This window comes from Apteryx mantelli, chromosome 26, assembly GCF_036417845.1.
Source record: "Apteryx mantelli isolate bAptMan1 chromosome 26, bAptMan1.hap1, whole genome shotgun sequence".
Classification (NCBI taxonomy): domain Eukaryota; kingdom Metazoa; phylum Chordata; class Aves; order Apterygiformes; family Apterygidae; genus Apteryx; species Apteryx mantelli.
The window spans coordinates 8,122,101-8,148,256 of record NC_090003.1 but is presented as its reverse complement, the minus strand read 5'-3'; the positions used below and the strand labels follow the sequence as shown (position 1 = coordinate 8,148,256).

The 26,156-nt window shown below is 49.4% G+C and overlaps 1 protein-coding gene across 13 annotated transcripts in view; it reads right to left on the bottom strand.

The window, feature by feature from the left end:
* EIF4G3 (eukaryotic translation initiation factor 4 gamma 3) overlaps positions 1–26,156 on the bottom strand; it is a 130,283-nt gene that overhangs the window by 80,404 nt on the left and 23,723 nt on the right. For 8 of the 13 annotated variants that reach the window (XM_067311081.1, XM_067311084.1, XM_067311082.1 and 5 more), the window contains exons 2-3: positions 12,800–12,875; positions 6,411–6,554 (exon numbers count right to left, since the gene is read on the bottom strand). The exons of 1 other annotated variant lie outside the window; for it this stretch is intronic. In XM_067311081.1, coding sequence (XP_067167182.1) covers positions 6,411–6,554; positions 12,800–12,875 — 220 coding nt within the window. The remainder of the gene's footprint in view (positions 1–6,410; positions 6,555–12,799; positions 12,876–26,156) is intronic. 4 more of the 13 variants (XM_067311083.1, XM_067311093.1, XM_067311087.1 and 1 more) reach the window with 3 other exon arrangements.

Here is a 26,156-nt window from a genome sequence, read left to right as displayed (position 1 = left end):
TGAAGCTGAGCATTCATATATGAGTGCATCCAGAAGCGCAAGAGGCACAGGAAACCGCTCAGGTGTTGAGATATGGACATGCTTGTACTTTCCACGGCACAGATTTGCACAGATTTAATCTAAAGGAGGTAAAATGCACAGCAACGAATCAGAAAATAATAAAATACATTATATGAGCAAATATTCCTGGCATTACTAAACCAATCAAAACTACTAATCCTATTACAAAACAGCGAGTTCAGCTGTACCTTCAACAGGTCTTTGCCACAAAAACCAAAGGAAGATTACACCTTTCCTGCATTTAACCGCTATTAAATATCTCACATTTTCACATCTATAGCTGCACCCATATATTCCTGCAACCTAGAATTCGTGCGTTGCATTAAAGACATGGGGCTTTGAAGAAATCTGACCCAGACGTGCAGAAGCACGCACGAGGAGGCTGAGAAGGCAAGTTTCTGAATTCTTAGAACGATACATTAAAGCACAGGTTTGGAGGGCAGGTTGTTGCCCACAAGCACCATCAAGAGTTTAGTTATTTACATTTTCTTTACCCTCACTATACGGGTCATCCCCGACTTTGTCATTTACGTAAGGAAAGTTTAAATCTTTTGCTCTGCGTTCACATCTTTGTGACTGCCAAGACAATCGCCAATTAATCTCGCGACTGACAACCGTACCTGCTTTACAAGTTACAGGATTCTGTGCGTTTTTAATCGGCATAAAATCCCTGACATAAAACCCAGGAGCTTCCTGTACGGAAAAGTTCTCCGGGGTGAAGAGTTCAGCGGGAAGCTCAGAGAGCCAACTCCGACGAAGGCGTCTGCAGAGACGTTCTCCAAACACAGAGGCAGAAAAGGCGAGAGGGGGCATTTGCACAAGTGCGACGATAAAATCAGGGAGCCTCTCCGGCTCTAGGGGCAGTGGAAGTTTATTACCTGACTTGACGCAGACTTTCACGTCTTAGCAAAGCGTAGGTGCGTTCGGATAACGGGGAGGAGCTGCATTTGGGGGAAGACGAGCATAACTCAGTTGACGGGTTACAAAACCCGGGAGGCAGCTGCACCCAACGTGAGGAGCGAACAGCTCCCGCAACACTGCGGCTGCATCCCGGGGCACCTGGCTTTGCACAGCGCCCGAATAGGTGAGATCACGATTGACTTACATCCGTGCTTCCATTCCAACTCATGAACAAACGTCGCTTTATTGCGAGCATCCAAAATCTAAATTGGGCTGCGGAGTCCTGAATAAACATCATGGTTATAACAGAATTCCAGCTCCCGCAGAGAGGATCCAAGATGATTAAAAAAGGGGCTTGGGGGCTGCCTGTAAACATGGCACACGTGGCGCCCAGACGTGCTTCCCGGCACCGCATCTCAGACCTTAAGGTACTAAGGAATGTCCAACTGCTCTTAAAAATGCTAAATTAGCACTGGTGACATCGCTGAGGACCGAAACGAGACTGCAAAACTCTTTTCACTTCAGGCAAAGAACCAGATGGTAACAAGTTGCAGCTAGTACAATCTGTTTTGGGTTTACATCAGCCACCTAGAAGTCGAGGTCTCCGTACACCCAGGTCCTGAGAATCCAGCTCCGTTGCACTTTTATTGTCTATGGATGTAACTCGACATTGCTGTAACGGGTAACAGATTACTAAACACAGCTGTCAGTAACCGCAACAGTGTTATAAGGCCTCAGTAGACGCCACTGGGTCCTCTGCTAACAGGATGCTCGATCATTTTAGCCTAAAACGTGGCTGCGGGCACGAAGCGCTGCCCTGCCTTGCGCACGGTGTTTTTAATGGGACCTAAAGCTCCCGCTGAACACCAAAGAAATCGCTGCGGATTCACCCCAGAGCTGCCAGCTGGTGCTCACAACCCGCAGTCCCGGCCTCGGAGAATCCCTCGGCGCACACAGCAGAGCCCACGCTTCTAAAGCGAAGGCAGAGAAAGCCGAGAGTCTTTTTGGAACGGCATTTCTAAACCCTTCCCCTCTCGGGTGGCTTCCTCACGTGTGCCAGAACCCGCCGCACATGTTCCCCGGATCCTCCAAAACACTCCTGGCTCTCAGGGAGGAACGTGAAATCGTCTCTCCTGGTCCTCCAGGCTTTTGCACACTGCCTCCTACCTTCCCCTCCCTCTCGCGGCACAACTGGAAGAGCCGCTCTTGATTGCTCGCTGGACACAGGGAAGCATTTTCCTGTTGTCTCCTTCCAAGTCCCAGGCCAGTTGCTTTGGAAGAGCTCTGCTTTCTCATTACCCCTGTCTGAAGACACGGCTACGCAATAAATTACTGCAGCATAAAGCCAGGGGGGGAGGGGGGGCAGATTTACGGTGCCTCAGCTGCTTTGTGTTAACTGCCTGTGGGGATGCTCTTTGCTTGCACTACTTGCATCGAACTCTCTCTGGTTCCTATCGTGGGACAGGAGTGGCCAAACCAGCAGCTTCCCCGCAGCAGCTCGCATGCTGTACATCCATGCCCTACCTCGTCTCCCGATAACTTGCTCAGGTAGCCACGCCAAGAGAAAACCTCGCTGCTCCTTTTCACCGGACGCTGGGAAAACGAATGGTCTCAAAGCAGCCCGTTCTCTGCATCTTCTCAAGCCTGCAGCTCAAGAAAGGAAGCCAGAGAGAGATGCCAGCCCTTTCCCAGTTCGTTCTGGGGGCCCTTTAGCGCAAAGAACAACAAAAACATGAAACTTTCTGCGTTCGGGGCCACATCTGGCCATAACGTTACTGCAGCAACATGTGCTGTGCATTCACAAAGGCCGGCGGAGCTCAACGCATTCCAGAGAGCGGCGGGATGATTTCAAGGCCATGGAATTTGGGAAGGCTGAGGGAAGCAGAAGCGCCGGCTCTCGCTGCGGGCCGGGGGGTGTGGAACAGTCGCTCATCGCTGCCGAGTTCCTCTAGTTTCGCTGCAGAAACTAATTCGGGAGGGCAGCGCAACGCCCAGGGCTGGTCACTAGGAGAGATTCGAGAGGAAGCTGAACAGCGAGCCTATCTCATTTGGGCTGTGTTAAATGGAAAACGTAGAAGAACAAGTGAAAAAGACACCAAGCAACAGGGCTGCACAAATCAGCCATTTCTGGTTATTCAAATAAAGTCAAAGGAAAGCCAACTGCATAGGCACAACGTACATTTACCCCTGACATTTCTCCCCCACAAGAGATACTAAATATCTCATACTTTCACAACGCTGCCGCTGCAAGCTCCTCACTTTAAGAAACTAGCGGGCAGCTCTGATCCTCGAGCGGAGGAATGCTGAGGTACTTAGGAGATAAATCAAAACCGAGAGGGCGATCTCTTTGCTGAGCACCTGGCTGATAATCAGCACTCAGAGCAATTCGTGGCTACCAAAGTCAAACGCGAGTTACACATGTTCTACTGCTTTGGTAAAACGGGTTTTAGATCTTAAGTGATATCTGAAGCCCCAAAATATAAGCACATATTTGCATTTACTACTGTCCAGCCAGTGGCTCCTACCTTGAAAACATTCAGTTTTAAGAAAATTCCTTCAGGCATGGTTCTGGGGGAGAAAACGTCAACCCCAAAAGCAGATGCTAGTTCGAATGAAGCGGTATCTTCCTAAGCTTTTCAATTACTGTATCACATCCGGAACGCACACCCCCTCGCTGCACACACACACACACACGCATGTGTCAGGCACCACTGCGCACAAACGCAAAGCCGACCTCTGCTCAGCGCTCAATAACCGCCCCGGCGTACGGTGTTAAGATGCATAAAGAGCCGTTTGTGAAACGTGATATTGCTGTTGGAGAAATCGGTGGTAAACCATTGATCAGAACGTCAGCGTCAGCTCTGGTCTCTTCATCTCAAAAGGGAAACAGGGGGATTTAATGGCTCTAACAAACAGATGAAAAGAACAATTACAGCAGGGAAAATCTTTCACACGATGAGAGATTTAAAAAGATTTTGACTGTTTACCTAAAAGAAAACAAGTAAATGAAGTCATGACAAAATACAAGTGGTCTGGAGCTAGCAAACTTCCACTCACGTTGTTTGGTGACACGAGCACAAGGAGACATGCAATGAAACCCCCAGGAGACGGAGAGATGCAATGAAAAGGTAATATTTCCATCCAACACCCTGCTGAGCTGGGGAACTCGCTATCATAATATAATACTCAAATTCAGCATTTGACGGGTGTCAAAGTGAGATATAGGCAGAAATATTCAGAATTATTGTGTCACGACTCCCCAAAAGTTTACCCAAGCCTCTAAATAACTCAGGCTTAAGTAAAAACTGTCTCTGGGGACTGGTTACCCCACAACTGCCTATTTCAAGAGTCCTGACCGCCTTTGAAGCCTCACTGAAGCCTCACAACAGAGCCCTGCAGTCAGGCGCCAAGTGTAGGCGTTTCTGTTTCGAGTCTTCACCGTCGGTTCCACCTGCAGAAGAGAGGGTCAACCGATGGGACCCCGCAACAGCAAATTTACCCGGTCCGAGGTGAGGAAGTGCTACGAATGACCAGAAACCCCTCCTTTTGCTGTTTCACTACATGATCCAAGCTTTGCAGGCATCACTTAGCAAGGACTGCCCAGACCTCACACAAATCAATCAAGACACCTCGCTCCCCTGCCGTACCTAGAGAGTGAGTGACGCTTCGCCTGCACCCTGGGCCTGGATTATAACTCTGGATCTTGCTTTTGCTTCCTCTCACCAAGTGTGTAGGAGCCGGCCCCTTGGCATCAGGGGCCAAACATCCTCCCCGGGAGCCCTCGGCTGACTCGGAGGACGCAAGGTCGAGCCGCTCCTCCAGCGACGTCAGAGCGACACAAGCTGACGCTCATTTCCAAGACGATAAGAGCCAGCAGAACAGGAAACCAACGTTTTCCTGGCTGGCTAGAGCGGTAATTTGGCACGGATCCCACTGTCTACGTATGCACTGACTCAACAGGAAAATATTAAGGGAAGAAGAAAACCTCAATGAGAATTTTTATGAGATTGTCTAGAACGTTCCCTTTCTTCCCCTCTTATCTGCCACATGATTAGCTCCCCTCGGCTCACCAGGTTTCCCAGGAATGAATTTCTTGGTCCATGACACAAGCCAGACGACGCATTACGGCTTTCTCCGCAGCCCTGCTGCGTTCTCCTCCTTTCCACGTGATGCTCGGTCTTCAAAACGGAGCCTTCGTTACCAGCCACCGTGCAGCGGAAGTGCAAGAAATCGCTCAGAGACCGCCGAGCAACGCCTGCAAGCTACTGGCGATCCCAAATAGATACTTCGGCTTCTAATCTCCCACTCCATCAAGGATGAGCATTTGCACGTTTTCAAGCATGACCACGGGTTTCCAGTTTTCCCACTAAGTGCCGCCAGACATGCACCGCTATGGAAGTTTTATCTATAATGTATAATATTGAGATGAAGTGTTCCTTCCATGACCTTATTGGTTTTCACACATCTCTCAGTCAGAAAGGTCAGCCATAGTTTAATATTTCATCCAAATTGAAGAGGCTGGCAGGAAGACTAGGAAGCACGCTCTCCCCCAGCGCGACGAGACGCCTGAAGCTCTTATCACCACCTTCCCGTGACGTGAGGCCATTTCCAAGCAATCCCCGGCTCGCCTCCCTGCCGACCCGCTTAACTCCTGCATCTTGTTCAGAACATAACTGTGCTTCTTAATATCCGACCTGCTCACATCTTCCTAGATTACTCCATTTACTCGAACAAGTATAAATTAAACACGAGCGAGCTAAACCACGAGGCTTTCCTCTATCTTAATACTTACGCCTTAATACTTTTACCCATCCCACTCTCCCTGATCCCATCTTTCTTCTTCCGTCTCCTTCAGTGCCCCCATTACCTGTCTCTTTTGCCCCTTCCTTTTTTAAGATAAGCTTCTCCACTCTCACGTTAGCCCTGCAGAACCCTTGTCTAATAAAAACTACAAAAACCCAATTTATTCCCCATATCTGTTAAACGCTATTTCTCCCATCCTTATTATAACTTCTATTTATCTCCTCTTCTCTATTTTTTCCTTATCAGTCTTTTGTCTCGTTTCTTTTATTAGCATTCATTTTTGTAATTCCTTTTACTGCCCCACTTCTAGGAAGAATGACAGAATTGCAGTCTCCTGCACAAAACACTCGAGATGGAAAATCCCTAACAGAAGGGACACAAGACACTATTGTTTTTAAAGTTGGTGCTAGTACAAGCGTTTCATTAAAGAATCAACAATGAACTAACGGCTAATAAACCTGAGCGGCACCGATAAGTCACTGCAGGGCTCGAGCTGCACGAGACGACATCCATTACTCAAGTTTTATATACCGGCCACCGAGCGCGCGGATACAGCAAATTTGAGCAGCGAAGCCGAGAATCGGCCCAGGTTAGATAAAGAAAAAGCGGGGAGGCCGGGAAAGCTCTGCTCCAACGCCCGCTCTTACCTGTGAAAGCCCAGGGGACGCCGCATGTCCCGGTGGCGTGGCAGCAAGGTTTGGGTGTCCCTTGTTTATGTCATGTGCAGAGTAAGGGGACGGGGCAGGAGGACCCGGCTGTCTTGCTACTTGTGTTACCTGTGTGGAGATAAACTGTTAGTAAAACACAGTATTAGTAATCCAGTCTGTAGAGCCGTGACCTTCCTTTTAACAACGAAGCTAGCGCCGTCTTTTTTTTTTTTTTAAGCGCAACGCCGCAGAAGTTAGTTACTCTGCAGCTCAGGAAACCAGGGAAGGTTCAGAGAAGAAGAGCATCGATTCGCGTCGCTGATGGAGACGTGCAGGAACCGCGCGAGCTTTGCCGATGTGGCTTTGCGTTGCAATAGCCCTTCGTTTTCAGGCTCGGGACCTTCTCCTCTCTCAGTTATAAGCCATATCAAATACTATGGTGATTTTGCAAAGGGATGCACAGATTCCCAGGGACCCAAGCAGACAAAGTGAGGGGAAAATTTGTATCCTGCCCTCCAAAAAGAACTAGAGGCTTGCACGGAGGGTTTCTCATCTGAAGGGCTTGCCATCAGTAAAGAATGAAACGCCAAAGCAATTCTTGCACAAATTTATCTACTTCCTCAGCTTCTAGGAAAAATACTAATCAAAACACATTAAGCAAAATATTGTAAAACACGCCCATGGCACATATGCTTGCTTCCACTGTAGCATCGTTATGATGTAAGTGTTTAATATGCAGATTCCACAGTCATTATAATAAGAAAGGGTAAATCAAAGGGGGGTAAAAATATATATATACACACACACAACGCTTAGAAAGGGACACTGCCACTGCGCAGGTAATTATACGCGTATCTCGCACTCATCCAGCCAGCAGAAGGCATACCGGAAACAGAGGCAGAGGCAAGTTCCCAGCTCTTGATCTCTAAAGGAATATTAGCGCCGATCTCCAAGAGAGTATGAGAAACGCAAGTCCCAAAGTTCATGACCAAACGCTCTTCCAAGACATTTCACTGTACTCCAAGCGCAGACGCCTTTCGTTACGTCACCTCACTGGTGGGTAAAATAAGAGAAAATCCTCCCTTGCCCCCGTCGCTTCTTCTCTTCCCCGGGGAGGAATCACCTCTTGCTCTTTGGCTGATCTGGATCGGCAGGTGCGTGTGCGCACGGCCGCGGTCAACCAAATCGAAACCAGCGGTAGAGACTAGCACAAAGTACGTACACTAGTCCCCGTAAAAGCAGAGCCTCCCAAAACGCTCTGAGCACCGAAGAGCCGCGCACACCCGGTCCTTCGTGCTCCATCAAAGCTGACGGTGAAGAACGAGCCGCGCAACCGACGTTTTACAAGTGCAACGAAGGCACCAATAAATAATATCCTAGGATAGCGTCAGCATTCAACAGCACTCCTCAGAAATTAAAACAGCTGCACGCAAATAACTATGGTCGGAGATTAAAGACTGCAAGGAATTGCTCTCCTGAACTGGGCGGGAAACTTGGGAGCCAAACCAAAAGCAGAGCTGTGCAGCTGCGTGAATGATGGGCCATGAAACACATTGGCTGCTGCTGAGTTACACAAAGAACCGATGGGTTGTGGAGATGGGTCTAAACCTCCAAAAACTTGCTTGAAAGCTTGGTTAACGAAACGAGCATAAAATCACGCCATCTTGATATCTTGACAAGTAACTCGGACAACATCCGAGTGGAGTCCACCACTGACCTGGTGGGGCTTCCTACCATTAACCTCACAAGATTTTGCTCGGGGGACACACAAAGATGATCAGTCCTTATGAAGCTACGCGTTCTCAGTCTTCCCAGCAGACCACAAGCATAAGAACGGAGACGGGCTCTTCTCTTTCACGTAAGAGAGCATGAACGGAAGACTGTCTTTCCCCTCGTCTCCAGGAAGGCTTCCAGAGGAACGTGTAGCATTCCCTTACTCTTCCTGCTCGGGATATTGCTATGAATAATTCAGTCTTCTACAAACCTTCTGACTGATCGGTGGTTATCGCCTATCCGAGAAGGTGCCAGCTTATGTAGGTGTAAGGGTAGGTTATAGATTTGAACGTAGACAAGTGATAAAGAAAGAGGAACTTGCTAAATTACTGTGCTTGTTCCGTAATAAAAAATGAACACGGGAGAGACTCTCAGAGCACGTTACATCTGTTCTGGGGCGCTTGGCCCCAAAGGCCAGGGCTTTGGTTTTCTGTTTATCAAATGGGATCCTGCGGCACATAGAACAGGTCTGAGATTAAGTAAGCAAATACACTTTTTAAATCCAGAGATGAAATTATGCTCCTAAACAGTGGATATATGAAATTAAAAATATTAACGTGCTAGGGCACCCCTTCTCTTTCCTTGACTGAGCAGCAAGAAGCTGTAACTTTTTGCCTTTAGATGCTTCAATCCTGTTTTTTAAAGCAAATACTGCAAGCCTCAGGTAGGAATTTCTTCCTTTTCCCCTGTTTGCAACTTTTGTTCTTAATGTTTTTTTGCAAGTCTTGGATTATTCCCTCCCACACACAGAGGTAAATTCAGATACACAGTCGTGTCAATGAAATATCGAGGTAAGGTCACAGCTGATGGGTCATGCCACATACAAGCAACTCCAGCTTAGAGGGACTGTTTATCACAACAACTACTCTTTTCCTCAACAAAGCAGGAAAAAGGTTCCGACTTGGACACGAGCCCTTTCCTTCCCGCATTCAGTTCACGCGCTTGGGCCGGTGCAAACTGCTTCCAAGAAGCACTTAGGGCCCCGGAGGAACGGAGCATCCTCCTCGCACACTTTGCAGCCTCCGGGCAGGAGACCGCGGCGGCCTCCTGACCCAGATCTCGAGTTTAAGCGCACGGGGGCCAGAGCGGCTAATCCTCTGTAATCGCTTTTCTACAGGATGCTCTTCATTGCGGCAACATCCCTTTAAAGGACACAAAGGCAAAGCACAGCACTTCTGCTGGGTGCAAAGTTACTGGGGGGCTGCCCACGGTCCCCTGTTGCAGAAAAGCTTTTTTCAAGAGCTTTTGGGTTTTTTTTCAGACGTAGCAAGGCGGAGCGTTGCCGCATCGCCTTCCATCTACGGGGAGCTCAAGGGACTCTCACAACTGAAAACGTTGGAGAAGTGGGTCCTTCAGCATCTCCGTTTCCCATCGCTGCTTTAGTTCCCATCGTTAGCTATCGCTGCGTTGGGCAACTTGACACAACTGCACTATCTGCTCAAAAGAGACATGGAAGATCTGAATTAACCCCGACTATTTAAACTAGCCCTGTCTCGAGTTATGCTGCAGAAACTGCATTCAAGGTTGCACCCAAATGACCTGCACTTGTCTCCGCGCTTTTAGGTACAACAAATTAACACATACTTCTACTCAGGTTGCATCCAGAAGTCAATGTTGTTGTTATATTTAAAAAAAGAAAAAAAGAAAAAATACTTTTGGTCCAAGTTTCAGCGCTTCAGATCGCAACCTGTTATTAGGGCAGTTACGAACCTCCGCCACAATCTGCCAGAAAAGGTTATTTGCATGAGAACTGGATGTGCATTAACACTGTTAGTTATCTTATCTGATTCTCGACTCGTGCCTCATGCCGAATCGGAAGAGCACATCTGCTTCTGATCATTAGGCCACATTCGTTTCGTTTGCAGCAGGCCTCGGCCCCAGCAGCCGGGGTGCAAGCACGCACGATGGCCCGCTACGCTGAAGGTCACCTTCGCTGCAGTTCCGGCATTTGCCTTACAAATCAGCTGCCTTCCCCCAAACTCCAAGTCAAAAAGCTTCTCTGGATATGGAAATATTTTACCATAGAAACTGGTTTCTCCTTTCCAGACTCCACAGGTTTTGGATGTGACAGCAGACGTAGAAATAAATGCCTTCAATAATTTCTTGAAGTATAGAGAATTAGTAAGCGCTGGACAGAAAGCCGCTTACAGAAGGAAACCCTAAATCTTTATGTCCAAAAGTAGCTCTTCTGATATGCCATTTTCCATCATTGATGGGGGAAAATTATTACAAGACTAAGATTATTTCATTGAAACAGACTATTCCTGAGCATGATTTGCTTTAAAATAATTCTACTACAGGATTTATTTCAAAAGACAACTACTAAATATCAGTATTTTCCATAGAATACTACGTAAGGTAAACGAAGATGATCTATCCGCAGGTTAGGTGGTTTTGTTTTTAATGCACGTACAGTTTCACTGAGAAGTGGCTTCTACCAAAGTTCTGCTGTGAATTTTGTGCCTCTCCAAGAGCTTGGACACATTTGGGTTCACCTGACAAGCCACGCTTGCCTGCCTGCTCCTCACCTGCCATCTCTGCTCTATGGGAAAACAAATTCCTCACATTTTGGGTTGGGGGAGATCATAGTGAGAGCCCCAAGATTTTCCATTTCCATTTTTTGGCAATCGGTTTTAGTTCTGGAAAAAAACGAACTCACGAGCGTGTGACCGAGGTCCTCATAATACCCGTGAAAAGGCACGGAGAGGATAACTGAGCTATTCTTCATTTTTATTTAACTAAAAAGAGCCGTTTTGGCTGGGAGTCACCACTATCTTGCACGACTCTTCCTTCCCGCCCCCGTGCACAACGTGCTATAACCTCCCAGGAAAACACCGCAGACCTCTTCCTAAGCCAGCAGTCCTCCATCAAAATAGACATTTCGAAAGCCGTGATGTGTCCTCCGTGTGGAAACCCGCAGAAGATGACCGAGCAAATAAAATACGGACGTGAAAAAGCAGTCCCAGGGCGGAGGGGGTGATGCTCCCGCACCTTCGTAGCACGCGATTTTCTGAACAGCTAGATAAACTAATATATAAAACGAATCATAAATAAAAGTAAGACGTATTTGTTGCAAGCCCAGACCTCAAATACACGGCACCGTTGCTTGTGTACTTACTGCAGAGACCTGTGATGAATGAGTTTGTCATGTACCACTGATCGCGGGCCGCCTCCATCCTAATTCATCTTCTCTAGGACTCGCTCTAAAACTGCAGCTTGCCAAGGGCTTCAGAGAGAAGCTGGAAAGGAGCCTCGCTGAGAAGTCTCCCCCCTTTCCCTAAAATGCCAAGTTTCCCTTCAAACTCGTGTTTTCTTAAAGCCTCGAACAGGGATACTCCCAGTCCTGGCTTCTATTCTTGTAACATATCAAAGAGTGATATTTTTCCACACTGAAAAGCTATTTTAGGTCATTCTTCACAGTTACTGTTACATTTTACATTAATTTAAATTTTTACAGTCATATTTTCCCAGAGGCATCTGAATTATGTCTTTCCAGAGGAAGGAAGATGAAAAAATAACTCTTTTTTTCCCCCCAAAAAAGGCCTTCTAATATTCTTAAAGTGGCTTTTAAGTGCTGCATGGGGTATATATAGAATGATGGCAACTAAACGACTTCTTAGGACTCTCTGTAAATCCCTGTTCTTCGGCGCTTGTTTTACATACGTATACGTACGTGTGCTCCGCACACCGCGGAGCCGTAGCCGATAACCCCTCCGCGCGTTATTCATGCACACAAGGGGAAGGATGCACAGCAGCTTATGTTTTTCTATAAGCAGCTTATGTTACTGTATAAAATACAGGGAATTTCTCGCATCTACAGCTTTTCTTCCCATTTTCCAAATAATTAAAAGCACAGCTTAAAAGCGCTTTTTTTTGGCATTAAAACTATTTGCGCTATCCCACCAGAAAAGCAAAATATTACTTTCCCAGGGCTGTGCTGATTTAGCAAAGCTTATAAATAAGACTGTGCTTCCAGCTATTACTATTTGGAAAAAAAAAAAAAAAAAAAAAAAAAAGAAAAGCTACGAATAAAAACAAAATGGTATCATATGCTCACAAATAAACACTGCTACATTTCTAGGCTAAATTTCCGCGATAATGAAGCTTTATAAACAAACACGCAGGAGCGGGAGCCAAAAGCACCTATCCTGAACGCTCAGCCTGCCACCAAAACATTTCTTTCGCTCCATGGCTCTAAACTGGGGAGGGTTTAACAAGAAAAACAAACCTCAGATTATTTTTCTGGTAAGAATTGTGCAGCGACTAATATATTGAATCAAGTGAGACTTTGAGAAGCAGGAGGCAGATGAGGGATGGAGCAAACAGGCTGAAAATAGGCATTTTCACGCAAGCGGAGCCGCGTTCGGAAAACCCACTCTAACATCTGCTAACAGACCCCGCGGTGCCGAGACAGCATTGCAGGCGTTCCCCAGCTTAGCGTTTTGTTGTATCCTCTTATTTGTTCGCGTGCAACAAAAATGGCATTCCTCCAGAATCACGGACAACCGGGGATTTCAGGAGGCCGATCAAGTTAGTTGGGTTTTTGTTTGGTTTGGGGTATTTTCCTTACTCGCGCGGGGAAAGCGGAGCCGGCGGAGCCCCGCGCGGATACTCACAGTGCTGTACACGGCGGAGACGGTCGGCGTGAAGATCCGCTCCTCGAGGGGCTGCTGCACGGGACCGCGGGGCAGCCTGCAACACAGCGAGTTAAGGAAAACAGCGTGGAAGGAGGGGTGGCGCGCGGGGCCAACGGCACGTACGGCTCGGGCACGTACGGCGACGCTCGCGCGGCTTCGGGGAGATACTGCGGGAATCCAGGGGAAGAAAAGACTTTACAAAACAAACTCAGATCATCCAGCAGCCAGTTCACTTGCGGAATAAAGCAAATATAGGGATGCAAGTATTAAAAAATACCCCACTTTTAGCTAACGTTTTGTGGCCCTGGGTGCGGCACACGGCTACTCAACGCCAGGCTCCCACGGCCGCGGGAGCTGGGCTCGAGTTGCCGAAAGCCTTTCCAATCAAAGCCATACTCGGATTTCACCTTTCCGCTGTTTACATTTTATACGTCAAGCCTCTCGGGAAAACTAAAACAGCGCAATTGGTGCCATTGCTTCCGCACACGCCAGCAGTGCAGAACCCACACGTCCACATTAGGGGGGACGCTGGAGTTTGCCACCATTTACATTCCCCTCTTTTTATTTCTTTCTTGGGAAAAAAAAAAAGGAGCTCACGAGAACATTTTCCAAATTTTCTTCAGCTGAAAAGAAAAACACCCAATCCCACAGGTAAATTAAATTTTCAGTCCCAGCTGCTAGGCTCAGTCTTGCAAGATCCCTCCCTTTCCGCTGCGGGTTTTGACTCCGAAGACGGCGAACCCGAACTGCTCGTCAGCGAGCCGCGCGTCCCCCCTCTGCCTTAAATCGCACAAAACGCTTGATTTTTAAGGTTGAAATAACTGCGCTCAGCCAAGGGCTTGCGGCGCCCCGCGGCCCAATCGCTCCCTCCCGGGCATTGCTCACCAGCGAGAGCTGGGTTTTAGCAGGGTTCGTCCCCGGGGAGGCAAGCGGATCCCGTCGATCTCCGCGGGAGCTGCGCCTCTACCGTGGGATCAGTCGAGCCCCGCTGAGCACGGACGGCTTCAGCTTCAACGTTGAAACCGCAAGCTTCGAGCGGAGAAGTTATTATATACTGGAAGTTATTATTTACGCAGCATCGCAGAAGTACGTAATGTTTACGGGCGTTAACAGCAGAATGACAAGTAAAATCCCAGCTCTGGGGAAGCTACGGGGCGTTTTGAACTGCCGCCCTTCCGCCACATCCGAGATGTCTCACCTCGAGGCAGTGCTGACCCCCAGCCGAAGTAAGCCATTCTTCCAAAGCTATCGCTCCCAAGTTTGGGAAAACTGGTTTGTCCTCAAGGAGGCTGGGATTTATTTTCTTGTTTTAGAACTTAGATAAGCTGGGAGAAAACCATCTTCTCTGAGCAGAGGAACCCCTCTTCTTCCACCCTGCCTAGAGGAACGAGCAGCTCAGATGAACTTTCAGAGTTTGGGGTTTCCATTTAAGATCACTTCTGGAAAGCGATAATTCGCATCAGATTAGAAAGAAACCCCGTAAGTCCTTTGGGCTAAAAGACTCAACCTGCACGCGAGACCGACAGGGACAAAAATGCTTTAAATGTCAGCAAACCTTAAGGAGATACGAATGCTGCCCTCCCGCTTCCCCCCATCAGATGCGGGAGGTTTAAGGGTTAAAGTATAACGCAGGCTGGCTCCACGGCAGAGCTCAGTTAGCTACAGCGCGAAGAAAACAGGGATATGCTGAATAATCCAGGCATCTCTTTCATGTTGCTATTCCGGCACGGTTAGATCCAATTCAGGAGGATCCTGCACCTTCCCACCTCCTCCTCCTCCTCCAAAACCCTTGTCACCCACTGCCACCCTCTTTGGCTGCACTGAGTCAACTACTCGTGCAGATCTCTGAGATGATCCATTTCCAAAAAAAAATGCAAAAAATTGGGGGAGGAAGGGTTGAAAAACAGAACTAAACCCAAACCTCAAGCCCTTTTCCCAGCTCCTTCCAGCAACGCAGGGAGGAAAGATGGGGTGGGCGATGAAGCAGAAGAGCAGGAAGAAGTGGATGCGAAAGGGAACCTCTTGGATCAGATCTGCAGCTGGCGGGTCGGTAAGGCAGAAACTACAGGCTCTGCTTCTTGGGCTTCAGTCACTCTTAATGACCCTCTGCAGCTTCCCATCCTCCATCAGCATCCAGCCAAAAATCAGAAGCAGAGGCGGGAGGACGACAGCCAGCAGTTAATCCTAACTCTGGATTCTGCTCATTGCTGTTCAGGGCTCATTAACTCAAGAAATATATATATAAAAAAATCCACATAACTGAGATACTTCTGGCAGATTATTAAAAGCACGCTCAGGTGCAACGGGAGATCCACCTAGTCCCCATCTGGCTGCAACAGTGATTGCAAGCTGGGGAATTTCGGGAACTATTAAAGACCCAGCAGGAGAAGGAAGGCAGAGAGAGGAACATTTGCAAGCAAAACAAAATTTTTCTAAAACCCAAAAGCTGCCGTAAAAGGAGGATGCTCTATCTTAACTAGACAGGCATAACCACACTCTGAGGACTGTGAGAAGATGAGACTTCTCTTTAAGGCAACCCCCCTCCCCCCAAAAAAAAACCCAAACCAGAACTGCCTGTCAGCTGGAGTATTCGGAGGCACTGAGAAACGCAGAGGCCTTAAATAACAGTCAGGAGGAATTTCTTGCGGGAATTCCCCCCTTGTGCAACGTCTGCCTTTTTGCCCCAACAACGCCACAAAACCGAAACGCTGCAAGATTTTGTGCACTTTTAGATTTAGGCCATGGAGAACCCGGAAACACGTAGTAAGATTTAAAACAGGCTCCCATGGCAAGAACGCACACAGGTTTCCCTGCTACGCCGCTGTTTCCGAGACCAAATAGAAAAAAACACTGTTGTATGTTCTTCCAGAATGGATTTATTTTCCCTAGAATGTGCTTCTCACCTAAGCTCATTTTCGGCAGCGACCATTTTATCCCTCGCCTGCGCTGATGGCCTTTTTCTTCGATTACAGCCTGCTGTAACAAGCTTCTTTCCAGGCGAACAAAATTACCTGCGAGGAGCAAAGGGCACATACGCAAACCCGTATGCAAAACCGCCCCAGAACTAACGATTTTCACCCTTGCACGGAAACGTAGCAGGTCTTTCCCCAGCTCTCCCGAGGGTCAGAAAACCCCTACGTCGGGAGTCACCGACTTCTCTAGTTACTTGCACACAGACCGAGCTGCAGGCAAACGCCATTGCTAAGCTCATTTCTATATTTTACGGCCTAACAGAAAGATTCTCGCCGCAGCACGCGGAGTCGACGCTCGCGACCGAGCTGCCATTCGTCACATATAAACATTTGGAGTGGATCGCCAAAGGGTTTCTGCGAGCCGCCTTCTGAACCCTCAGTCTTACTTTGCGTGTTAAACAGCAACACGGAATACTCCAAGTTCTTCATTTATGGGTCATTTTAGATTTTTAAGAAAGTTTCGTCTCCCAACTGCGAGCAATTTCATTGCTTATCCCAGATTACGCCCCACTTTAAACGAATCGCCCCATCGTAAAACTTTTCCCGAAATTCATCTTAAGCTTTTTATGTATCCTTAATGTTGGGACCAGCTTTTCATGATCCCAAATGCTTCCTCTCCCTCCTGCCTGCCACGTTACGTCACCCGATCTACGCTCACGCCGAGCCGAACAGGAACAAAACGCCAGTTAAGAGCTTGCAAAAGCAAGGGGCAAACACATCCCAGCGAACCTTGGGGCCTGTCGGAAGCCAGGCTTCCCGAGGCTCCTCCGAAAATTACAGCTCGGAAGTCAAACGCGCCCTTCGAACGCTTACCGAGAAGCACGAGTGCCCCTTCCTCCTCCCAGCACCGCCACCGCTCCTCACGCTGCTCCAATGTCTTCTCCTTTCCCGGCGCGAATTAATCCGGAGGGATTTTCGCTGCCTCCCCTCCAGCTGCTCTTGCATGTGCTCACAGCTACACGTACGAGCGCGCCGGTGAGCTGCAGGACGGCACACGACACGCCGCTTCTTCCCGACCCAATGCGCCGGAGCTGCGCGGCAGCCCCAACGTTACAAGCGCATACGCTATCCGTACCCAGACCCATCTCCCAATCCTCCACCTCAAGCGCTTTTTTAAGCCGCCCACCTCACAACATATCTCTTACCGCATTTCTTCTTCCTACGTACATCCGTCTTGCACCACGCTTTGCTCCGCGCTCCCCTTCCTAACGTTTGCGGGTAAAACACCGCGTCGCGTTTTTGTACCGGCAAGGCCTCCGCGACCCCCTTAACACCACGGCAAGAACGCGAGACGCCGCTTCCCATCTGGCTAATCATTGACGGCGATAAATTAGAGCAGGCTTTCAGCGCTGCACGAGGCACTCCAGGCGACATCCCCGCGTCACGCAAGGCTTATCCCTCGCCTTTCCGTTTAGTCCGCGGTCCACGCGCGTCAAGCCAACCAGGAACGCTACCGCACAACCGGGGAGGTGGAGGAGAGAACAACCCAACTCTTTGCCGCAAACCAACTGCGTTTCCAGCGTCTCATTCATTCCGTAATATTTTCAAATAAAAAAGCAGGAATATTAAGAGCACCAGCTGTAGGCAGCTGCACCAGCTACACCTGCAGACAAGCACCTAATTATCCGGAGCTCATTACTTCCAGGCTCAGTTTTGCATCTCTGAATTAAAAAGGAACGGAGACGGCTCACCAGCGCGTAAATCATCGGCAGCCCTCGCCTCGCCCCGCCGCGTCTCCTTCAGCCCGCGAGCCATCGCGAGTGAGTTATCGGGGCAGCTGTCAGCCAACGCGCCAGATCAGTGCAAACGCGACAAAAACCCCATCAATTATTTTGCCCAATACCAACGCGTTTCTAAGGGCAACCTGATCCGGTTCCTCAGTCTCTGTCTCTTCCACCTGCAGCTGAAGCGCCAACGCAAAGCTCCTGCTTTCAGCTTAGGCCTGGCCAGGTTGTTTTGGGAGGGGAAATTGCATGTAAACCCTGCTAATCCTGCCGGAATTTTTCTTGGAGGGTGGTTTTGGTGGGGATTTTTAGGACGGAGAAGCAGGGCTGCTTTGAGTTGCTCTACGGAGGGGTGCAAATCATGAGCAGCAGCAGAACGACCGAGTATTTGCGCGGTTGCGAGCTTCTCCCGTGTGCGTTTTTAACCACGGCATCTCCAAGACATGGGTTTTTCAAAGCCCAAACCGAGCGAGATTAAATCCAGGCTTGGCCTGAGCTGCAAAATACCAGGGGAGAGAATTGCTACAACCCGCCCGGCATCGCGTCCGTGCCAGCTGAGGCAGCAGGTAACGCAAGGCGAAGCGCCAGAAACACAGCTCTGGCACGGACGGCTGCATGCTCGGGCACAGAAAACTTTTCGCTCCCTGCCTGGCTTAAAAATAAGTCTCTATTTGTTTACTAGTCCACTTTTCTCCGCAGAACATCAGGCACTTCCATTTTTTAAATTCATATTTTATTCTTACACTATATGGACTCTTAGCAGCGATGGAAAAAGTCAATAGATTTCATCAAGTCCCTTCAGGTGGAAATTCATGGTATTGCCTCCCCAGAGAGGCAACGGCATCGTGGGGAATATGCCAATGTAGCCTCGAACTTCCATTTAATTTTAGGAGTGTTATTTATGATTGTACGCGTCCGTGTTAATTAAAACTCCCGTTGTGCTGCGGAAAAACTACGCTTAGGAACTTGAAAGAGACCCATTAGTCTCCGAGAGGCCTGTCCTACTCGGCCACCGCTCCCATCGCTCAGAGTGATTTCTAACAGTCCTCCAGCCCCCATCCCAAATTAAGGCACCTTTGAAGGAGACCAAAAAATTAAGGTAGGAAGGAGGCAGAACGGGGGCTCAGTGACGAGCGCTAGAGCTGGCTGAGCTCTGGAGGTTTTTCCATAAGTTACGAGGAGGGTCACGGATTGCATCGTCGAGGGCCAACAGCCCAAGGGGAGATGCCAGATGAGGGCTGTGCTCCAAAATACGCCAAACCAAGCCGAAGCGGAGCCGCGGCACGCTGGCACGGCGCGCACCCCGCCAGCCTGCAGCACGGCACCAAAAACGACGCCCAACGGCACCAGCCGGGGAAGCTGGGCTCAGGCCATGCAATATTGGGCAATATCTCTTAATATTAAATGAAACTACTGCTGATCTTATCTGCCGGGCGTGTGGGAGTGCGCTGCTCTAATCGCTTATTAAGCCTTCCTCTGCTTTCTGCCCCGTTGGGTACGACGGGTTGGGTGGTGCAGCCCTTTACAGCTGTATATTAAAGGCAAAACCTCGATTTTTGTTCCTTTCTCATCTAAAGAGGATATAAAGCAAGTCATAATTTCCTTTCTTAAAATATGCACAAACTGATAAATACGTGTAGCCATAACAACAGGAATATATCTGTAAGCATCCTACGGTATGAACAGGCACCTCTAGAGATGACTCGGGCAGCTGGATGCTCTCCGAGCTTTTTCTAGCTAGTTCCTAACCCAAAGGGAGGACAGACAAGACTCTGCTCTCCAGGCTCCTTGGAGAGTAAAGGAAGTCAGAGGTAGGATCTACAAGGACTCAAGTGGTATCGAAGCAAAGTTAATGTCATGGACATGTCATCTAACTAGCCCCGGCCTGCAGGCAGAAGGACACGAGGAGACAAGAGGCAGCGGCGCTGCCAGAGGAGATGGCTCCTGTCCTCTCGCCGCCGTTTGCCCCGTGCCGGCACAAGCACGTTCGCAGCTGCTCACTGAACCAGACCAGGCATCTGGTTTGGATTAAAACGAACCTCTTCTTCCACCCCTGCTTCGCCACCCAGCCACACTAACATCGGCGCCAGCAGAAAGGAGGCGGCAGCAGGCGGACGGGACCGAGCAGCAGGGAAGGGAGCGAGGCTGCTGGCTCCAGCGGAGAGATGCAACTTGCACCACAAAATGCTCTTGATGCTCCTGCTACAACTTCCCCAAGTGCATCTGTGCCATACGACATACAAGGATGTATTAACTTTAAACATAACATAGCAACCCTGAAAATTATTACAACTGTAAACCACCACAAAAAATGTGGTTTTTTTTCCCTCCACCAGGTATTTCACTCTCAAACCAGAATGCAAGTGGATCTTGTATGAGAAATAATTCTCATATTAAAAAAAAAAAAAAAATAGTCGGAGCCTTCAGTAACCGAATGCACAGCCTGACAGCCAGCGAGAGCTTTACAAATCACAAAAGCCTTGGGAGATTCATTCAGACGACGGAAGTTCAGAGGGGCTGGGAAAGGAGGAGCAGGGACACACGCTAAGGAAAGGAGCTGAAACGCTGCTGCGTTGCGCCATACCCGACACTCTAACTTTAGGTCGCGAGAGAACTTTATTGAGACGTCACTCGGTGGGAAATGAAGATGCTCTAGGCATCTCCGACGCAGCTCACGCCACACCGCTTTGGTGACGGGGCACCGAACCGGAAGGCATGAGTTTTGTTTCCAGCTGTGCCGCTGAGCTGCAAGGCGAGACAGCCAAGATAACAGCGTGGGCTGCAAAATGTTTTCTTCGGGTAGAAGACACCATCCACCACCTCCACGTGCAGCCCACTGTGGTCCTCTGGAAGGAGCATGACCCATTTTGACCCATCCGCTCCCTCACCTTAGAGCATTAGAAGTGAAAAGACCTCGGTAACATCAAGGTAACGATTGAAGCTTTAAATATTTTTCCTTCTCAATCACAGAAAGGCCGCCTTTCTCTCATTTACACTCACCACCTTCGAAGGCTGCCCGTGCTAACCGGCAGGCTTGAACAAAACACCAATTAACAATCTGGAAGCTATGAACACCAACGGAAAAAAAAAAAAAAACATCAGAATTGGGTAAGTAATAGGCTTTTTGGTGACCAGAGGCTGTGATTTTTCTCCCCAAATTATTCTTGCAGTTTGGCAGCACCTACCAAATCACCTTCTGCGCTCCCAGATGATCCAAACATCTGCACGTTCTGGCAGGAAGACAGCAGGTTTTCTACCCCAGCGCTGGAAACTCAGCAGCTTATGGATTAGCTACTCCGGACACAAATATATCGCAATACCGATTTTGTGGTCCTGACACAAATAAAACCGCCTGTACCGTCAGCCTGCCTACCGGTAACCTCCAGAAACGCTCTAGAGCAAGACTGCAGATGGGAAAACACGCCCCAGCTCACCTTGCTTATCGCTGCCCTTCCCATAGAAAGCGCCGCGCTCGGCCTGTTAAAAACATCCGCTTCTGTTCACGATACGCAAGCTCAGGGTATCAGCCAAGTTTATCACGCGAGCAAGTTAGCGGCTCTTACTATTTTACACGGCTCTTAAAAACGCACGTCCTGCATTACCGCCACACCTGGGACGTGACTGGGTCAGAGTCTGGCGCCAGGCAGAAATGGCCGGGGAGAAGTCCAAGTCCGACGGCCAAATGCAGCAATTCCTTCATTAGTAAATGTTTGGGTGGGCAGGCAGGGGAAAAGAAAGGGATATTTCAAAGGTTCCTGAGCTTATAGTTTCAAAGGTGATTTATTCCCCTCCTTCCAGCTCCACTTGAGTGGCGTTTAGAAGCCTTTTGCCAGCACTTTTAACTAAAGGGCCAAACGGAAACCATTCCAGGTTACAGAGCAGTCCTCGCGTCCCTGGGAAAAAGGAAAACCAGAGGCATCCTCCCTGGAGAGCACGGGGCTTCCCTTCAGGGTCAAGTTTCACCCAATTCCCAAAGCAGCCTGGAGCCACGTCTGGCACCTCCCTGCCACAAGGATTAACCCTCATACGCCTGCGGGGACCCAGCTCGGCCCGGTGATTCAACAGCAAACTACTCTGGTTTTGGCTGGGTTAAGTTTTCTGTCCGTTCCACGAGGTGATTCCCATCACCGAACCCCAGCACGACCACGACGCCCCATGCAAGGGAGCCAGCACGGACGTGCAGCCCAGGGAAGGCGGAAAGCAGATCCAGCCCTTTCGGCTGCGGCTCGCAGGTAAATCTGTTTAATCCCAACATGAAACTGCAGCCTGCCTGGCTGATCGGATAAACGCGGGGCAGCAAGGCCCAGAAGGTGAAACGCGCAGATTTCCTCATCTCCGCACAGTTTGAAGCGGAGCGCAGCGTTACGTACGTACCCCAAAGCCAGGTATTGAGAGATGGGGAAGCACCACATCCAGCGGAGCGCCTGCCTTCACCCACGGCATCCGAAAGCCCACATTTGGGGACAGAAGCTGCCCCTTTCTCAGCTGAAGGAGAAGGCTCGGTCTCGCTCGGTGGCTCTTCCTCTTCTGCGCTCAAGCAGAGGAACTAGGCACGGCGTGAGGTCCAGCAGCACGCGCACCGCAGGCTTTAACGCTTCCTCATCCCCCCTCTACCTCCGCCAGCCTCCTGCGGCCTGTGTCAGAGCCAGGCCCCAAAGCGACTTCCGCGACCTACGCGGGGAGAACCGAAAGAGCGGCAGGCACGTTTGCGCCAGCCGCGGCACCGAGGAGCTCGGCGATCCTCTCGCATCGTGTCCTTTACGCAGGAGAGCGGGGAGGTAAATCTGCAGAAGAAAGCGGGGCAGGACACGGCCAATTCCTGAGGGCACAGAGGCAGAGAAGCCTGTTTAAGAGAGAGAAATAAAAACAGCAAAACTCAGGTGAAAAAAAAAAAAGTTTCTGGGGCCTGAAGGACAACAGTTTATACGTAAAAAATGATCAAGAGGGGCAAAAGCCCTGCGAGGTTCAGCTCCGCAGCACCATCAAAGCGGCGCAGCGTACAGGGCAGGAACACGTGCCAGCATCCACGGGGAGTTCAGGGCCCCGGGAGCCAGCCGGCCTGGGATGGGCGCGCAAAACCTGCCACGCACTTACAGGGAAAAAGGAAACAACAAGTGGGGGGAAAAAATGACATTTGATCCGAGAGCAGATTTCCCACGGATTCCCTTAAACACAGTTATCTGATTTGAAGTCTTATGGCGCCTTAATTAATAATTCATTTGAGCGCCACTAGTTCATTAACCAAGTCAACCTTTCAGGAGAGGTATTACATACCGGCGCGAACGTGCCAAATCTTGCCTCTCCCTGCCGGCAGCCAGCTCTGGCACGGCTCGGGCACCCTCTGGCCACGAGCAGCGTCCCACGCTCAACACGAACCTCAGCCGAGGCCCCGCCGCCATGCTGGTGCCTACAAATACTCCTGGGGTTATTCCAAAGGCGAGCTGCTACCACCGAAACGTGTTTCGGGTCGGCCTGTTCCTTCAGGGACCCTCGGCTGGAGATGCATCTATAAACACCCTACGGGGTGAAACCCAGGTGGCAGCGCAAAGCCGCTTTAATAAGCCATGTATTTGGAAGGTCGCGCTGTGCTGTTCACAAATTCCAGCAGAAGACAAGGATACTCCCGGGTCAAGCTGCATTTCTACGTTATCTGCCCGGCTGCAGGCTGCCGTGCCTAGAAATGGGTAAATTCTCCATTTTCTGGTTTAAGGATGAAGCGCTCCGGGAAAAGAGCCCCCGGTCACCTATGGAGCATCGGGGACGGAGAGCAAGGACAAATCACGGCCAGGTCCAGCCGGGTGCGGGTGAACTCGTGCCATGCTCCCTGGGCCCGACGGCGCCCTCGGCGGGGAGCGTTTCGAGGAACACGATACCAAGCGGAGCGCCGCGCTCTGCTTTACACACGGTGAGCGGTTTTAGCGGACGGGTTGAACAAAAGGCGCCAGTTAGCACTGAAAAAGCAAAAATCAACAGGTGCCTGTCGTCAAAATCCGATGGGGGTTCTCAAACTCAACACACGAGCCACCGCCAGCCGGTACAAGGAGCTGCAGGGCACGTGTCCCTGCAGAGGCAGCCACCTGCAGCGAGCTGAGGACGTCAGAGGAGGGGAGAGGAGGAGATGGCACGCCACTAAACCAAAACTTCCTGGGGATTTTAACACAACGGACTTGGAGACGGAAGGCTGGAGCCCTCCTAAACCAGGAGATCGGTGTCATTTAGCCTTCCTTCCGCGTGGGACTTCGGCTCGGAAGCAGCCGCGCACAGCATCAACGACACCTACCTGTAGCTCTTAACGAGCTTATCGTTGACCTAGGCAGATAACAGGGAAGCGCCTGTATAATCAAACGAGGGGGTGACCAAGGGACACGGCTTCTTTAAATAATCCCCGATGTCAGAGATAAGGGCCTCCTACCCGGACAGCTTCCTCTCTTTTGTATTGCACCGATGATTTCATCCAGACGTCCTTGGAGGAGAAGCAATGCCAGTACCGGAAGATGTCTCCTAGGTCCCTGTCCGCTGTTCGAAAGCTCCTTGCTGAGAAAGCCCCAGCCTGTGCCACTTTGGTGCGTGGAGTTATCTGGCACAGCTCGGGAAAGAATAATTTAGCCGCGGCTTGCGAAATCGGCTGCACTCTGTTCTAAATTTATGCAAGATACGGCGTATTATCTCGGATCCCGGGCCCGCGTCTTCGTTAGTCAAGAAGGTCCCTCGAGGCGGGAACCAGTTTTCCTGCAACGAGCGGGCCTGGGATCCGGCGGCACCGCCGGGCAGTTCACCAGCCCTCGGGTATCGCGCGGTGCCCGGGCCCCAGCAGCCTCCTAGCAAAGGCAGCGGGCAGAAAACCCCCCGGTTTGGGACACGCGAGCAGGGGAAGGGCTTCACTAACCCAATTGATCGCCCGTGCACGGATATTTAAGATGCTGTTACGAACCTCCAGGCTACCAGATTTATGGGGAAACGTTACAGCCTTTTTTTCCTTCAGGAACAATTAAAGCATCCCCACGTCACACGGCGGAGATGTCGAGAGAGATGTCGATTTTTAAGGCGATTTTCACGGATGCCTGAAGCGCCGTATTTGGCTTTCAAATAGTTATTGCATCCCTATCCACATAAAGAGCGCTTATTCCATAATCTTCCATAATGCTTTAAGACGAAAGTGTCCCGCCCTTCCCCTTCCTCCCCAGTCATTTCACCCTCCGTCCTTTCCTATTTTCACAGCAAATAAAAAGCCTGCAACACACTGCGATTTTCCTCACCAAATAACGTTGTTTGACGGCACAAGAACTGAAGACCATTATAACCACTTAGGTTAAAACCATTTGGTTGCATAAGCCGAGCATTTCCGAGGCCGGCTCCTACCTGCGCAGCACAAATCGCGTCCTTATTTTTCAAGTAAGGAAGAGCAATGCTGAACCAGAAAGCAACATAAAGAAAACACATTTCAAGTACAGCTATGCGACCTGCTACCAGCAAATTAGCTTTTAATTTCCCCAGATAATTCTAAATATATTCCTTGGATATTGTGATAGAAACAGCAACAGCTAGCCAGGAGCACGAGTCAAGTTTTACATCCAGGTTTGGACAAAGTCCTATGGAGACACTTGCAACATCTGCTTTCGCGGGCAGCCTAGCTAGCAAACCCCTTCAGGGACCGCTTCAGCTCATCAAAACGTACCGTGTCCAAGCTGGCCGAAGCTGTGCACAACTTTTCACGAGCATTTGCTAAAGGGATGACTTGAAAATATAAATCCCATAGAGCAAGAATAACTTGTGGGAAGAACACGCGCATCTTTTGAAGATTTACTTAATTGCAGCCACTTTTGGATGCACCCGAAGCACCCACGTTACCTGCTGATTTCTTACAGGGTTTCTTAGGCACCGGCATTGGGGCAGAGTTTGTTGGAGACGCGGCTTCTCCGATCGCTCAGTTAAAGTGAAATATCAAATACAATGTCTTTTCTCATTTTAAATGCAATCAGAAGCGCATTCATCTTGTCATGTGTTTCTCCAAATTTTGGGAGCATTTTGCCAAGAGAAAATATTTTGCAAGGTCAGCCGTTTCATCAGTAATCCCTATTTTTATCTAACACAGTCTTTCTTCCATTTCGTTCCACGTATTAACCTTCTTCGCCGTATGCTGATCACGACCAACAGCTCGTGCCGGGGAAATCCAACTGGAAATCCCCAACAGGATCCCTGGGCCTTAAATTCCCATTCGTTTAATCAAACCTGCTACAGCCTGAAGTACTTGGCTTTGCCCACGTGCAAAGGCTTCTTTTTTTTTTTTTTTAAACAACAACAAAAAAAGGACACTTGCATTTGAGCTGGCTTATACCAAACTTGCTTAGAGATGCTTCTAAATATATCACGATCAACTGATACAAGGTGTATCAGTAATCAACAGTAACAGAAAGCATTCACGGAGAAGTCTGCACCAACTGAACTACATTACGTTTTAAAAAAAAAAAAAGACAAGAAACCAAAACCCTTTTGCCAGCACAAGCGAAGATTTGCGCAGAGATAAAGAGCAGAAAAAGCTGTTTTCCAAGCAAAGCGGTTACTCACCTAGTTGGGTAAAACGTAGTATTTATACATTTATGGGAGCTGCCTCCTCCTACACACTACCTTGCAGTACCAGAC